The sequence below is a fragment of the Solea solea genome, chromosome 16 (assembly GCF_958295425.1).
Source record: "Solea solea chromosome 16, fSolSol10.1, whole genome shotgun sequence".
Taxonomy (NCBI): domain Eukaryota; kingdom Metazoa; phylum Chordata; class Actinopteri; order Pleuronectiformes; family Soleidae; genus Solea; species Solea solea.
Window position 1 is genome coordinate 26,257,786 of NC_081149.1, and position 16,309 is coordinate 26,274,094.

At 43.6% G+C, this 16,309-nt stretch overlaps 1 protein-coding gene across 4 annotated transcripts; it reads left to right on the plus strand.

Annotated features, from left to right (window-relative positions):
- The first annotated feature begins 402 nt into the window (after positions 1-402).
- Positions 403-16,269, plus strand: arhgap27l (Rho GTPase activating protein 27, like). 4 transcript variants are annotated; one of them, XM_058653991.1, is made up of 23 exons: positions 403-498; positions 3,552-3,647; positions 3,721-4,095; positions 4,186-4,673; positions 5,198-5,407; positions 7,325-7,504; positions 7,878-8,033; positions 8,195-8,263; positions 8,364-8,447; positions 8,507-8,602; positions 9,465-9,545; positions 9,666-9,731; positions 10,512-10,579; positions 10,674-10,761; positions 12,125-12,226; positions 12,519-12,617; positions 12,704-12,776; positions 12,923-13,021; positions 13,091-13,189; positions 13,822-13,899; positions 14,124-14,258; positions 14,417-14,522; positions 15,260-16,269. In XM_058653991.1, the coding sequence occupies exons 2-23, from the start codon at positions 3,617-3,619 to the stop codon at positions 15,435-15,437; spliced, it is 2,961 nt and encodes a 986-aa protein (XP_058509974.1). In that variant the 5' UTR covers positions 403-498; positions 3,552-3,616; the 3' UTR covers positions 15,438-16,269. The 4 variants fall into 4 exon arrangements, with proteins under 4 accessions (XP_058509974.1, XP_058509972.1, XP_058509973.1 ...); XM_058653989.1 differs by having other exon boundaries at positions 3,721-4,673; XM_058653990.1 differs by lacking the exon at positions 9,666-9,731 and having other exon boundaries at positions 3,721-4,673.
- The last annotated feature ends 40 nt before the right edge of the window (positions 16,270-16,309 follow it).

Below are 16,309 nucleotides of genomic sequence, written 5' to 3' on the forward strand. Positions count from 1 at the left end.
GCGGGGCTGTAAAAGGGACAGCAACACAAAATATCATCCTCCTTTTTGTCTGGATCCTCATTGGTCAGCATCTGTTACCATGGTGAATTATCAAATTAATAACACTGATTATCATCCAACCTTAAACCTGAAGTTAACTGGATAATAACCAGAGTTTAAACTTGACGTTAACTGGATAATAACCAGAGTTTAAACTTGACGTTAACTGGATAATAACCAGAGTTAAAATAAGACATTTTCATTCAAATGAATGAAACATGTTGAGAAGGTTTGCAGACAGTCACTAGGGTGCGCTGTAGGTTTGCTTGTCTATTCTAACAGGATGTAAAGAGGAAGGGGGAGGATGAGTAGGCAGGGCCAGAGAGAGGGAGAGAGAGAGAGAGAGAGAGAGAGAGAGGAACCTGTTTGAGTGATTTGGACTCGCCCCTTCAGGATCAGAGGAGAAACAAACAGCAGGATGAAGGTTGGACACGACTTTAAGTTTAACTTTAACTACAGGTAAACAAACTAACTTTATTAACTTTTTATTCTAACTACCGAGAAAATTCAACTTTGCCGAGTTTATAAAACCTTTGGACTCTGATTATAGGGCGTGTGTGTGTTTGTGTGTGTGTGTGTGTGTGTGTCTGTGTGTGTGTGTCTGTTCAAAGTTTGACATAAATCTTATGTTTCTTTGTTGTACAGTTTATAGGGTGACGCAGGTCATGTGATCACATTATAAACACGCACCTGTGTGTTTCCTGTAAACATGATCAGATTACCTCATTTTACAGGCTCAATCAGATTAGATTAGGACACGGGAATAATCATAATACATTAGAGTACAAAATAATTGGATTATGTTAAATGATCACAGTGTGTTCACAGAGATAATCCCATCAAAGCATGTTTCATCACAGCAATAATCAGATTACATCACAGCACAGGAATAATCCCATTACATTGGATTGCAAGAATAAACAGATTATATTGTACTGATTACCAGGTTACATCTGTCCCACACTTGAGGATTTTTAAATCTGACCACAGATGAGAGATTAGAGCGGAACCACACACATGCTGTTGATATCACAATATAAACACTAACTGTGCTTAGTCAGTCGCTGTTGTGTGTGTGGTGTTACATCTGCTAACACTTGCTAACACTTGCTAACATCTGCTAACACCTGCTTACATCTGCTAATACATGTTAACATCTGCTAATGCATGTTAACATCTGCTGGCACCTGCTAACCCCTGCTAATACATGTTAAAGTCTGCTAACATCTGCTCATACATGTGAACATCTGCTAACACCTGCTAACATCTGCTAATACATGTTAACATCTGCTGGCACCTGCTAACCCCTGCTAATACATGTTAAAATCTGCTAACATCTGCTCATACATGTGAACACCTGCTAACATCTGCTAATACCTGCTAACATCTGCAAGTGCAGGGGAGGGGCTAAATTGCAGGGGAGGGGCTGAGATAAGTGCTATGACAGAAGATGCTCCTGGAAGTGCTGGGTCTTCAAGAGCTTCTTGAAGACAGACAGGGACGTCCCTGTTCTGGTAGCGCTCGGTAGATCATTCCACCAACATCTGGATTGTTTGTGCGGGGTGTTGGCACCGCCAGAACATAATTCTTTGATGAACTGAGTCATCGAGGGGTAACCGTTAGGCGAGCATTTAAGTCGGTGGGAGCAGACCCATGAAGCACTTTTAGACTAGCATCAGGGATTTGAATTTAAGGGAAGCCAGAGGAGCTCAATGAGCAGAGGGGGAACATGAAGATCAGGCGCACCGCCGCATTCTGGACCATGTGTACTGGTTTCACAGCACAGGTCAGGAGGCCTGTTAGCAGGGTGTTAGCAGTAGTCAAGTTAACATCTGTTAATACATGCTAATTCATGCTAACATCCGCTAACACGTGTGTTGCGTGAAAAATTAAAGTGAAAGATTTGTTGAAGTTTTCAACACACGCACACGCACACGCACACACACACACACACACACACACACAGAACAATAACAGGAGGCTTGTTCTGTTTACAAAGGGAAGTGTCTGCTCTTCCTGGCTGCTCTAAGCCCCACCCACAGGGCCATGATGTCACAGTGTGTGTGTGTGTTTGTGTGTGTGTGTTTCCTGTCATTGTAAAGGAACCATTTTTGGATGTACTTGTGTGTTTATCTGCTCCTCACAACTTTAAAGGGCTTTTTCAGGTTAAAGGTCAGGGTTTGTCATTTAGTTGTGATGGTTTAAGTTAGAGTAAAGGGTAAGAGAGTGTGTGTGTGTGTGCTCATTAACAATGCTGTACCTGGCCCAGGTGTGTGTGTGTGTGTGTGTGTGAGTGAGTGAGTGAGAGAGACTCTGGAATTCCACTGCTCCCGCTCACCCCTCCCCCATCTGCTTGTCTGGGTCTCTAAGCCACACCCACACCAGTATCACACACACACACACACACACACACGTTGGACATTCATGACTTGAGGGGACATTGCATTGACTTACATTCATTTCCTGGAGACTTACTCTAACCATAACCACAATTACTACTGGCCTAATCCTAACCCTAACCTTCCCCTAACCCTTACCTCAACCTAACCTTAAAACACATCTTCACCTTAAAATGTAGTCATTTTCGTTGTGGGGACTTGATTTTGGTCCCCATAATGTGACTGTGTAAACAGTTTTAGGTCCCCACAACATTAGTAATACCTGCACACCCACACACATATCTACAACAAAGTGTGTGAAAGAGTAACTGGAGCTGTCAATCATCAAACCAAGATCGAAGGTTTTTTTTTCGGGACACACCCATCGACCAATCAGGAGAGTCAAAGGATATAAAGGAAAAGTTCACCAAGCTGACATGTCACATCATCATCTCAGGAGCCAATCAGGACCTTTCTCCATGTGTGAGAGCTGGGTGTGGTCAGTCAGTCAGAAATAACCACGTCTCAAACATGACCACACCCATAGACACTCACAGGAATGTGTGTGTGTGTGTACATGTTGTTGCCTGTCTCTGTTCATTACAGTCAAAGTTCAGTGGTTGTTGTTCTTATAGTTCATGTATGAACATGAACTAACACATACTTTATTCACAAAGAACACACACATATATGGAAGTGAACAAGTGCCACACAACGGCTTCTCTGCACACACACACACACACACACAGTACATGCTCTGAGTTTTCAGGTTCTCTGAGTTTTCAGGTTCTCCAGGTTCCCTGGGTTCTCTGAGTTTTGAGGTTCTCCAGGTCCTCTGGGTTCCAAAAACATGCAGATGTTACTCTGTAGTTACTGTGCTCAACAAGCAGCGGGTGCTGCTGGGATCCCCTCCCAAAGCACTCGCAGGCGGTCATTCTCACAGTAGCGTCCGCAGCAGTCCCAGCCTGCGGTCAGAGCAGAGAGGAGACCCTCACCACTCCGCGTCCAGGCTGCTAATGAATCGCGCATGCACATGCTCGTTAAATGTTTGATGTCATTGTTTTTCTGTGGAAATAGAAAAAGATCACATGATAAGAAATGATGACATAATACTACATGTTTTTTTCTGAATAGCTCTGACCTTTGACCCTTGGACTTCAGAATCAGGGGTGTGGTCTGAGGAACCAAGGGTCATCACCATGGCAACAACGTCCCCCCTGCTCAACAGTGGTGAGTCCTTTACCGAGTATTAGTTGATACAATAGTAGGCTAGTTAATGTTCATTTGGACCTGTTGTTTTTAGGTTTGGGTCTGGTCCTGGTGGAGTTCCAGTATGAGTACCAGGGTCGGGATGGAGTGCTGGTTTCTATCAAACCCAATGAGCGCTATGTTCTGCTAGCTAAGACCAATGACCACTGGTGGCAGGTCCGGAGAGACTGCAGCTCCAAGCCCTTCTACATACCTGCCAAGTATGTCAAGGAGCTGCCATCAGACTTCCCCTCTCCCCTGGACTTTGCTGATCAAAGTCCTGATCCAGTACTGGTTCCTGTGGCAGCACCAGTTCCTGTCCCTGTGCCCATTCCTGTTCCAAAGACTCTGGAGGAGCCCAGTGGGAACAGAACCAAACCAGGGGATGAGGTGACCATAAGGCTCAGACCTGATGTCTCTACCGGCTACCGTAAGACTGAGAACCGCATGTCAACATTTGGTGTCCCACTTGACTTGAATGACCTGCCGGTGACCACCAGTCCCCCTGCTCCTCCTGTAGAGACCGGAACCTTAATAGAGACCGACAGCAGCATGAGCAAAAAGCAGGCCCCCCTGCTGGGATGTCTGGAGGAGCACGGGGACTCTGGAAAATCTCGACTCCCAAATTTTAGCCCAGCAGAACCCACCTCCGTGCCCCGGGCCCAGACCCAGACCCAGCCCATTCCTGTGGAGACACCAGTGGTCCCTGTTAATGCTTTAGTCTCCCCCAGTAATGATACCCACAGCACAACTGCAGGCACCCATGTCAAACAGGAGTCTCCCATACAGCAGAAGGAGGAACAAGAGGAGGAGCAGGAGGAGGAGCAAGATGTGGAGGAGCAGCAGGAGAGCAGTGAGGAAGAGGAGGAGGAGCAAGATTCACTGAAGGATTCAAACCATATCTATGAGTCCATTCAGGACCTGAACCTGGACCTGGAGTCTCTGGTCAGAGGAAGAGAGAATTCTGAAGGACCACCTGACACTGCACCGGCTCCACCCCCCTCTCAGGTCAGGTGAATTTGTTTTGTTGGGGGGCAGGGCTACTGTTCAGTAACCTGATGTGTGTGTGTGTGTGAGAGAGAGAACTGGCCTGACAGGTCATGTATCAGCTGTGTGTGTGTGTGTGTGTGTGTGTGTGTGTGTCTTTTCTAGTCTTGATGACACTCAAAGCTGCTTTACACTACAGTATACACATTCACCCATTCACACTCGTTCACACTCACAAGTCTGACTCCAGTCTTATTGTTTACATGTAGGAGTAATCAGACTATGACATTACATGTTAGTCTGACTAAGACTAGCTGGATTTTAGTGGGACTAACGTGTTTACATGACATTAAGAAATGTGAATTATTTTCTTGGTCTTAGACTAAAATCTGGCTTTTAACATGAACATAAGGGAACACTGACCTTCCGTTTGGAAGACAACGTGCCCTACCACTGAACCACAGCCAGAGCACTTCCTGTCCAACAGGAAACTGTCAACGTCATGTTACCCCAGAATAACACTGACTCTCTCTCTCTCTCTGTAGGATGTCGGCTCACTCGGCCCTAACTCGGCCATCTATGCTAACATCCCTCTGAAGAAATCTTCTCTCCCTCTCATCTCTGACCACGCCCCCATACCACCACCCCCAATGGTACCTGCCCCCTCTACTCCAGGCCGCACCCCATCTTCCACTGTCTCCTCCCCTGGCATGATAAGCCCCACCTCCCTCCTCAGCCCAAAAGATGAGTGGCAGGTAAGGTGACCTCTGACCTCTGATCAATGAGGCAGAAGTACTATATCAGTCAAATTAAAGGGATTGTTTCCAATTATATGACGTGTGCTGTGGGCGCCCCCTGCTGACAATCACACAGAGGCTCACTCTCAGTGACCAAAACCCCTAACCCCAGCAGCAAATAATTATACTGATATAAACTTTAATGAGAGTATCATTATAATGGTGATGATATGTATGGTGATAATAAATTATTAATAATATAATAATACTAATAATACTAATAAACATAATAATAATAATCATAATAATAATAATAACAATAATAATAATAATAGTTGCCCCACAGAGAGTCTTTGTCTCTGCTTAGATGGGTCTTCTTCTTCTAGTGATAATAATAATAATAACAATAATAATAATAATAACAATAATAATAATCTGGGGCAGACTGTGAACAATGCTGCCCTCCACAGGTAGATGTGTTTTTAGCTGTGTCTCACGAGTCAAGGTTGCGTCGTCTTCGTGTCACATAACTTGTCCTTCACATGTGGCCCATACACCACATGTATCCTTCACCTGGACACAAGGATACATCTGTGTATCCTCGTGTCATTCATGGACAACTATATCCCAGAATTTTTTTTTGTTCCAGCATCAGAACAACAAAGTTAACAACCATGAATCTGTTGTATCATATTTATTTAGATGAAGAAGACAATGTGTGTAGGACACAGTGTTGACTGTTGGGACACAGCTTTTGTCTTTACATATGCTCTCAAACTTAAATACATAGAAGGGTAAAAGTTTTAATGACTAGCAGAGTGGGAGGAGCAAGAAAAAAAAGGGAGCCAGCCAATCCGATGCAGAGTGGGGCGTGTCAAAGTGGAACCTCCATCACTGACTGAGGCCGTGTGAAATTGATTGGTGGGTCACATGTGGCCCATGGGCCTAGAGTTTGAGACCTCTGCTTTAAATAGTTGAGTGATGAATTTTTAATGTCATGTGATCTGAGCTCTTCAGATCACATGACATTTCCATGACAACTGTTGCTTAGTGACAGATGACAGAATGTTTTTAAATAAACATTCACAGTAAAGTCACAGTAAAGTCACAGTAAAGTCACAGTAGAGACTCTATAATAACTCTATTGTGACTCTATAATGATTCTATTGTGACTCTATTATTACTATATTGTGACTCTATTATTACTCTATTGTGACTCTATAATGACTCTATTGTGACTATTATTACTCTATAATGACTCTATTGTGACTACTATTACTCTATAATGACTCTATTGTGACTCTATTATTACTATATAGTGACTCTATTGTGACTCTATTATTACTCTATTGTGACTATTATTACTCTATAATGACTCTATTGTGACTATTATTACTATATTGTGACTCCATTGTGACTCTATAATGACTCTATAATGACTATATTGTGACTCTATTATTACTCTATTGTGACTCTATTATTACTCTATAATGACTCTATTGTGACTCTATTATTACTCTATAATGACTCTATAATGACTATATTGTGACTCTATTATTACTCTATTGTTACTCTATAATTACTCTTTTGTGACTCGATCATTACTCTATAATGACTCTATTGTGACTCTATTATTACTCTATAATGACTCTATAATGATTCTATTGTGACTCTATTATTACTATATTGTGACTCTATTGTGACTATTATTACTCTATTGTGACTCTATTATTACTCTATTGTGACTCTATTGTGACTCTGTTGTGGCTCTATAATGACTCTATTATGACTCTATTATGACTCTATTATTACTCTATTCTGACTCTATTATTTCTCTATTGTGACTCTATTATTACTCTATTGTGACTCTAGTGGGACTCTATAATGACTCTATTATGACTCTATTATGACTGCTGTGACTCTAATGTTGCTCAGGAGTACACTGACCAGGAAAGTGGGCAGGTCTTTTATTACCACCCTCTTACTGGACAGACCACCTGGTCAGATCCCCACAGCCCCTCCCCCCTGCCTGCTGGAGACATGGACCAGTCCAGTGTGAAAGAGGAGGGTCAGCCGACCTCCCCCTTACCTCAGCTGTCCCCTGACTCCTCCCAGGTACAACAACTGACCAATCACTTACTCAGTTACAGCAAATACAACCTTCTGCTCATGAGTACACAATCAGTGACAGCTCACCTGAAGCTAATGCTGAAGCTAACCACACAGCTGTTTACATGACCCGAGTGTTGATGATAGTTTGCTTTGATGTTGTATAGTATGTAATCTCCAGATAATCTCCATGTAATCTCCAGATAATCTCCATGTAATATTCATTTAGTCTTCATGTTCACGCTGAACTGAGCTGATGACTTAGACAGGACTGGAATACTTCAGTAGAACAGTACCGCAGTAGTACAGTAGTACTGCGGTATTGCAGTAATACTGCAGTACTGCAGTGGTGTACAGTAAGTGTCCTCTCTGGTGTCAGGACTCCTGTGTTTGGGAGCAGTTGATGGACGACGTCTCTGGGAGGTTTTATTACTTCAACCCTACAACAGGAGCCACATCCTGGACTGCACCAGAGCCACTGTCCCCCTCCTCCACTGGACCTCCAACCAGCAGGAGGCAGCACTTCCATAGCCCGGTACGTCAATAAAGATCACACAGATCAATAAAGCTGATCAAGTGGATTATTCTCTTTATATACAGTTACTGACCATCGTTACATATTAATAGATGAGGTTGTTTTGATAAAGTTATTGATCATTTTCAATAATCACTCACTAATCACTGTTTGATTGACAGCCTCCACTGCCAGAGGAAGATTATCCAGTCACAGATTATCCTAAAGATGACGACGCTGTATTTACAACGGTACACACACACATGCACGCACGCACACACACACACACACACACACACACACACACACACACACACAATTAAACTGACCTCAGTGTTTTTTTTTACCCAGAATCCTCAGCAGCCTGTGGCTCTGATCCCCAGAGCTCAGCTGGACCTGAAAGATGGAAACAGCTCCCACTGGAGGCTGCCAGAGGTAATGACACAGCTGATCAGTTATACTTTATCAATACACTCATTGATTTCTTTTCTCAGATCCCACATGTGCCCCAGAGGAGGATGGGAAATGGAGTTTCTGAGGACTCAATGAGTCTGCAAGTCAGGAACTGGAGACATAGTGTGGCCGAAGACGTGAGTGGAACTGATAATCTGTGTGAATGAGATAATTACATTACATTACATGTCATTTAGCAGAAGCTTTTATCCAACAGCAACTGACAAGGGAATTGAGTAAAACCTCCCAGGGGTGAAGTTGCAACCATCAAGTCTTTGCACACATGGTCTTAACCACTGAGCCACTCCACCCCTGTGTGAATGAGATGATAATATGTGTGAATGAGATTCATGATAGTCTGTGTGAATGAGATGATAATATGTGTAAATGAGGTTCATGATAATCTGTGTGAATGAGATGATAATCTGTGTGAATGAGATAATCTGTGTGAATGAGATTCATGATAATCTGTGTGAATGAGATGATACTCTGTGTGAAAGAGATTCATGATAATCTTTGAATTAGATGGTAATCTGTGTGAATGAGATTCATGGTAATCTGTGTGAATGAGATGATAATATGTGTAAATGAGGTTCATGATAATCTGTGTGAATGAGATGATAATCTGTGTGAATGAGATAATCTGTGTGAATGAGATTCATGATAATCTGTGTGAATGAGATGATACTCTGTGTGAAAGAGATTCATGATAATCTTTGAATTAGATGGTAATCTGTGTGAATGAGATTCATGGTAATCTGTGAGAATTAGATGGTAATCTGTGTGAAAGAGATGATAATCTGTGTGAATGAGATACATGATAATCTGTATGAATTAGATGGTAATATTTGAGAATTAGATGGTAATCCGTGTGAATGAGATTCATGATAATCTGTATGAATTAGATGGTAATCTTTGAGAATTAGATGGTAATCTGTGTGAATGAGATGATAGTTGTTCAAATAACTCAAACCCAACATTCATTTGTTTATGTTGCAGACATTTGGCCCTGCCCACAGGAGGAATGTCTCTGACATCACTGATGTGTCCAATAGGAGACTGTCCCCTGACAGTCCACAGGTAGACACACCCACCTCACACTCAGATCACATCTGTTACAGTGTGATACTATTATTCATCCATTCATCCCTTCTTTCATTCATCGCACTTTGTGACTTCACCATGTTCTTCCTCATTAAGTTTTCTGACAGACACAGACTGAAGAGGAATCTGTCCAATCGCAGTACAGACTCTCATCAGCTGCACGTAGGTCGTAGGTCGTGGCCTCTGATTGGCTTGTGGGTTTGCTCAGTGTGTGTTGCGTTGCTTTGCATGCTGACCGTGCCACCTGCTGTCTCCTCTGCACATAACCTTACAGTAGCTGCACATGTGGTTGTCATGAACTCTGGATCCTGTGGGGGGCAGTGTCACAACTAACTCTTATCAACTTTTGTGATGCATTTGTCGGGTTCCGCCAGTGGTCCTGCCGGTGGTTCTGTGGTTCTATGGTTTTGCCAGTGGTTCTATTGTTCTGCCAGTGGTCTGTGGTTCTACTGGTGGTTCTGTGGTTCTGCCAGTGGTTCTATGGTTCCACCGGTGGTCTGTGGTTCTGCTGGTGGTTCTGTGGTTCTAATGTTCTGCTAGTGGTTCTGTGGTTCCACTGATGATTCTGTGGTTCTGCCTGTGGTTCTGTGGTTCTAACGTTCTGCTGGTGGTTCTGTTGTTCCACTGGTGATTCTGTGGTTCTGCTGGTGGTTCTGTGGTTCTAACGTTCTGCTGGTGGTTCTGTGGTTCTAACGTTCTGCTGGTGGTTCTGTGGTTCCATTGGTGATTCTGTGGTTCTATTGTTCTGCCGGTGGTTTTGTGGTTCTGCCGGTGGTTCTGTGGTTCTGCTGGTGTCAGAGTGTCTACACGAGGTTCTGTAAATAAACTTCTTCTTTTTCTCTCTGAGGAGGTTTTATCGTCTCTAAAGGTTCTTTCACAAAGTTCCTCATGTGATCACTGGTTAACTCTCTGTCTGTCTCTCTGTCTGTTTGTCTCACACAGGGCCACCTGCTGGAGAAAGCAGGAATCATCAATAAGACCAAAGTAGCTGAAAATGGCAAAAAGATCAGGTGAGGAGCAGAGCTGTGTGTGTGTGTGTGTGTGTGTGTGTGTGACATCATCGGTGTAACTGTGTGTGTGTGTGTCTGTGTGTGTGTTGAACAGGAAGAACTGGAGTCAGTCCTGGACCGTCCTTCATGGAGGGATTCTGACTTTTCATAAAGACCCAAAGTCTGCTCCAACAGGAACTGCTGTGAGACACACACACACACACACACACACACACACACACACACACACACACACACAGAGTGAGTTAGTGATGTGTTTGATCTGCAGTAACAATGTAGATTTAAAAAGTTCTACTTGGAGATGTCTCACTTCCTGTCTGGGGTACAGATCACGTCCTGTGTGACCGTGACTTCCTGTGTGACTGTGACTTCCTGTCTGGGGTACTGATAATTTCCTGTGTGACCTTGACTTCCTGTGTGACTGTGACTTCCTGTGTGACTGTGACTTCCTTTCTTGGGTACAGATCACTTCCTGTGACTGCGACTTCCTGTGTGACCGTGATTTCCTGTGTGACCGTGACTTCCTGTGTGACCGTGATTTCCTGTGTGACATCCTGTGTTGACCGTGACTTCCTGTGTGACTGTGGCTTCCTGTGTGACCGTGACTTCCTGTGTGACTGTGACTTCCTGTGTGACTGTGACTTCCTGTGTGACCGTGACTTCCTGTGTGACTGTGATTTCCTGTGTGACTTTGGCCGTTTCTCAAGTACATACTTGCTTACTTGGGAAGTATATACTTGAGAAGTATGCTGGGAGTATATACTTGCCAAGTACAGGAGTACACAAGTATGTGGCTGTTTCTCAATACTCAAGTAAGCAAGTATGTATGTATTGTTCTGCTGTTTGAATGGTGGCTGGCGCCAAGTGCTTAAGCCTCATTACCGCCACCTGTTGATAAATGAACATATGAAATACTTTTAATAAATGCATATATATTGTTATTATTTTCACATTTTAAATATTTAACTCTACAATGCTGTAACTCTACAATGCTGTAATGAGTAGTATATATATATATACAGATACAATGACCATGCGACTGTAATATAAATCGAGAATTCAAAGTTAAAATAAATAAAACATTAATAATATACAAACTTTCAAACTGTCATGTCAAAACGTTTCCATTAAAAACAAAATAACACGTCAACAACAAATCTATAGATCACACCGAGCATCTAATGACAGCGACGTCTGAGCCAGCGGATCATTTCATCAGGACAGGCCGAGGTATTGCTGCTCTTTGCCGGGCACAGTGAGTGCCGAGCGTCCGCAGAGGCGGAGCTGGTCACCTCCGACAAACGTTGCCAAACTATAAATACGTCAGATCTTAATACATAATTCTAAATGACTAATTTTTCGCCTCACTTCCGGGTTAGTTTACTTGAGAATTGGAACAGCACTTGGACTGAGGCTGTTGACGTTTTCACAAGTACGACAGTACGCAAGTACGCACAAGTACGCACAAGTATGGATATTGAGAAATGGCCTGTGACTTCCTGTGTGACCGTGACTTCCTGTGTGACCGTGACTTCCTGTGTGCAGGGTAAAGCCTCTCAGATTGTTCCAGAGTTCACTGTAGACCTGAGAGGTTCGTCCATCTGCTGGGCGTCCAGAGACAAGTCCTCCAAAAAGAACGTTCTTGAGGTACTGCTCTGTTACCATGGTTACAGCGATGGTTTGAAATGTGACACTTTTGTCCCGGTGTGTGTGTGTCGGGGTGAGTCAGGTGAACGTGAGTGCACCTGTGTGTTTTAGAACTGTATAAAAAGGTTTTTAAATCTCTTTTAAGAACATTTATAGTGAGTATTTGTGTAGTTGTGTACGTGTTTGTCATGTTTGTGTTGTTTTAATGTGATTTCATGTGAGGACGATGTACGTACAGAACTGTGTTGTTTTCAATGTGCTTTATAAATAAAGTTTGTTTGTTTGTTTACAGATGAAAACTCGTCACGGCTGTGAGTTCTTGATGCAGTACGACACTGAGAGCATCATCAGTGACTGGTTCAAAGTGATACAGGACGCAATCAAGCAGCTGGTTAGTGACATCACCATCATCATCATCATCATCATCATCATCATCATCATCAGTGTGTAAACAGACTAACAAATTAACTGTTTCAGGAACAGGATCACCTGACAGAGGACGAGGATGAGACCGCATCAGACCGAGAGGACAAAGACCAGAGGAGGACACGTGAGTTCATCAGCTCATCAAATGATTGTATCACTTTAATCATAGAAGTCTTTATCGCAGTTTTTCTACTATAAAAGCAGGGGGCAGCAGACGTCGTCACTGTGATGTGTTGTTTGTAAATAATGTGGTGATGTCACTGGTTTCAGCTGCAGACTCTGAGCAGAGACGAGTGAGGACCAAACTCAGACGCTTCCTCCAGAGACGGCCGACGCTGCAGAGCGTCAAAGAGAAAGGTTACATCAGAGGTGAGTGGCCAGCAGTCAGCTGATCACATGATCACATGATTCAACACTGACACGCCTCCCTCTGTCCAGATAATGTGTTCGGCTGTCACCTGGATACACTGTGTCACCGAGAGAACTCCACAGTCCCTAAGTTCGTGGACAAGTGTGTGAGAGTGGTGGAGAGGAGAGGTACACACACACTCACACACTCACACACACACACACACACACACACACTCACACACACACACACACACAAACACGTTCGACATTCCTGAAAAAAAACCCAAAAAAACAAAAATTTATATATCGCACTTATGACTAGCACTTCATAGTTTGGCTTACTTGAAGCTCTTACTTACTTCTAGATCTTATTTGTACCCAAATGTTTAAATGCACTTATTGTAAGTCGCTTTGGATAAAAGCGTCTGCTAAATGACATGTAATGTAATCTAATGTAATGACTTGAGGGGACATTGCATTGATGTACATTCATTTTCTGGAGACTTACTCTAACCTTAACCACAATTACTAATGGCCTTATCCTAACCCTTCCTTTAACCTTAAAACATATCTTCACCTTAGAATGTAGTCATTTACATTATGGGGACTTGATTTTTGTCCCCACAAGGAAGACAAGTCCCCATAATGTGACTGTGTAAACAGGTTTACTGTAGGTCCCCACAACATTAGTAATACCTAGACACACACACACACACACACACACACACACGTATGTATATATATGTATATATATATATACCTCTATTAGTCAATACAAATAATCATGTGTGTTTGTGTGTGTGTGTGTACTCATTCAGGTCTGGATGTTGATGGGATCTACAGAGTGAGTGGAAATCTAGCTGTGATCCAGAAACTACGACATAAAGCTGATCATGGTAACACACACACACACACACACACACACACTGGTGTCATCTCTTGTCCATAAAGTAATGAAAATGTGAGTTCTCTTTAACGTCCTTTTAATGGTTTGTATGTTAGTTAGATGGTTGTCGTGAACAGGCCCTCAGGCTCCGCCCACAATCTCACAGTGATGTCTTCCAACAGTGAATGAACATGTGTTGTCAGTGGTGTGTGTGTCTGTGTGTGTCGTCCTCAGAGGATCAGCTGGACCTGGATGACGGACAGTGGCAGGACATTCATGTGATCACCGGAGCTCTGAAGCTGTTCCTGAGAGAACTTCCTGAACCGCTGTTTCCTTTCAGCTGTTTCCACAAGTTCATCGCTGCCATTCGTCAGTGCATGCAACACACACACACACACACACACACACACAGACACACAAACAAACAAAGACAAGTGATGTTTGACAGATGTTAAATATGTGCAGGTGTTAGTGTGTGTGTTGTCCTATCAGCCTGTTGGCCTCACATCTGTGTGTTTCCCTGACAGAACTCCCAGACTACAACCTGAGAGTCTCTTATATGCAAGACCTGGTTCAGTCTCTGCCTTTGCCAAACCACAACACCATGGAGCTGCTGTTCAAACACCTGCGCAGGTGAGCTCACACCTGACCATGTACTCGTCACACTGTCCACGCTCTGTGTCCTTACTAAGGTTACTGACACCTGACCATGTCCTCGTCACACTGTCCAGGACGGTTACTAAGGTTACTAACATCTGCAGGACAGTTACTAAGGCCGCTAACATCTGCAGGACGGTTACTAAGGTCACTAACGCCTGCAGGGCGGTTACTAAGGTTACTAACGTCTGCAGGACAGTTACTAAGGCCGCTAACATCTGCAGGACGGTTACTAAGGTCACTAACGCCTGCAGGGCGGTTACTAAGGTTACTAACGTCTGCAGGACAGTTACTAATGCCGCTAACATCTGCAGGACGGTTACTAAGGTCGCTAACGTCTGCAGGACGGTTACTAAGGTTACTAACGTCTGCAGGATGGTTACTAAGGCCGCTAACGTCTGCAGGACGGTTATTAAGGTCGCTAACGTCTGCAGGGCGGTTACTAAGGTCACTAATGTCTGCAGGGCAGTTACTAAGGTCACTAACGTCTGCAGGACGGTTACTAAGGTCACTAACGTCTGCAGGGCGGTTACTAAGGTCACTAACGTCCGCAGGACGGTTACTATGGTCACTAACGTCTGCAGGGCGGTTACTAAGGTTACTAACGTCTGCAGGATGGTTACTAAGGCCGCTAACGTCTGCAGGACGGTTACTATGGTCACTAATGTCTGCAGGGCGGTTACTAAGGTTACCCTCTCTTTCTCTCTCCGCAGGGTGATCGAACACAAGGACTCAAACCGAATGTCATTTCAGAGCGTCGCTATTGTATTTGGACCCACGTTACTCCGCCCACAGACCGAGTCGCCGAACATGACGATCCACATGGTTTTTCAGAGCCAGATCGTCGAGCTCATCCTCAACGAGTATCACAAAATCTTCTCCCAGAGGTAAAAGAAGCTCCTGATTGTGCAGAACTGTACGGAACCATCCTGGAAGAGAAGATGGTTTCTGTACCGAAACACCAAACAGAACCAGAGTGAACGCTGGGCTGGTTCTGAAATGAGCTTCACAAAAAAACAAACCTAGTCTTAGTCCGACAACTTTCAGGTTCTTGTGGAAAATGATAGATCTGTACGTTCATCCGGATTCTGACCACGAATCAGAGTTTTGGACCTGTTGGTCACATGATTACCTGTACTTCTTTACCACTGGAATGGGCTGAGCAGAACCGACCCACCAGAACTGAGCTGGATGCTTTGATCAGACCAAAGGTCACCTAAAGATCTCTTGTTCCAAATGCTCCTAAATGGTCTATGGACGTCTACAGATTGATCAGAATTGGCCAAACTGGATCCATCCAGACTAAATCCAAATCTGAATCTATATCTTTGAAGCAGAAGAGTTCATAAGTCTGGACTGAACTTATCTATTATTTAGCATCCACTTCAGAACCTTAAGGTCTGGGTTTACCAGACCTGGTCAGGACATGGTGATCTGTAGGTGATGATGTTGAGTCAAGTCCTCAGAGGCTCTGAAGCTCCTGGAACAAGAACCAGAACCTGAATCAGGACCTTGATGTTCAGGTCCTGGTCTGTGATTGGCTGGAGGTGTCACAGTTTTATATCAATGAGACGATTGAAATATTCTATTCTTAAAGTTTGAAGTAACATTTGATGATGAGGGCGTTAATCTGAGGCTCACTGTGATCACATGATCACATTCACAATGCTCTGTACATGTGACTTTGAATAAATGAACCACTTTCTCAGTGTTCACCCTTTCACATGACCTTTCACCTGTATGACTGCACATATATGTACACA

What these genes read in the sequence shown, in the direction of transcription:
- arhgap27l (XM_058653989.1), top strand. Translation starts at nt 3,617, where the DNA reads ATGGCAACAACGTCCCCCCTGCTCAACAGTG. An exon ending in CCCACTGGAGGCTGCCAGAG is followed by an intron (nt 8,448 to 8,506) that starts GTAATGACACAG and finishes TTCTTTTCTCAG; the next exon opens with ATCCCACATGTGCCCCAGAG. An exon ending in CAAAGACCAGAGGAGGACAC is followed by an intron (nt 12,777 to 12,922) that starts GTGAGTTCATCA and finishes CACTGGTTTCAG; the next exon opens with CTGCAGACTCTGAGCAGAGA.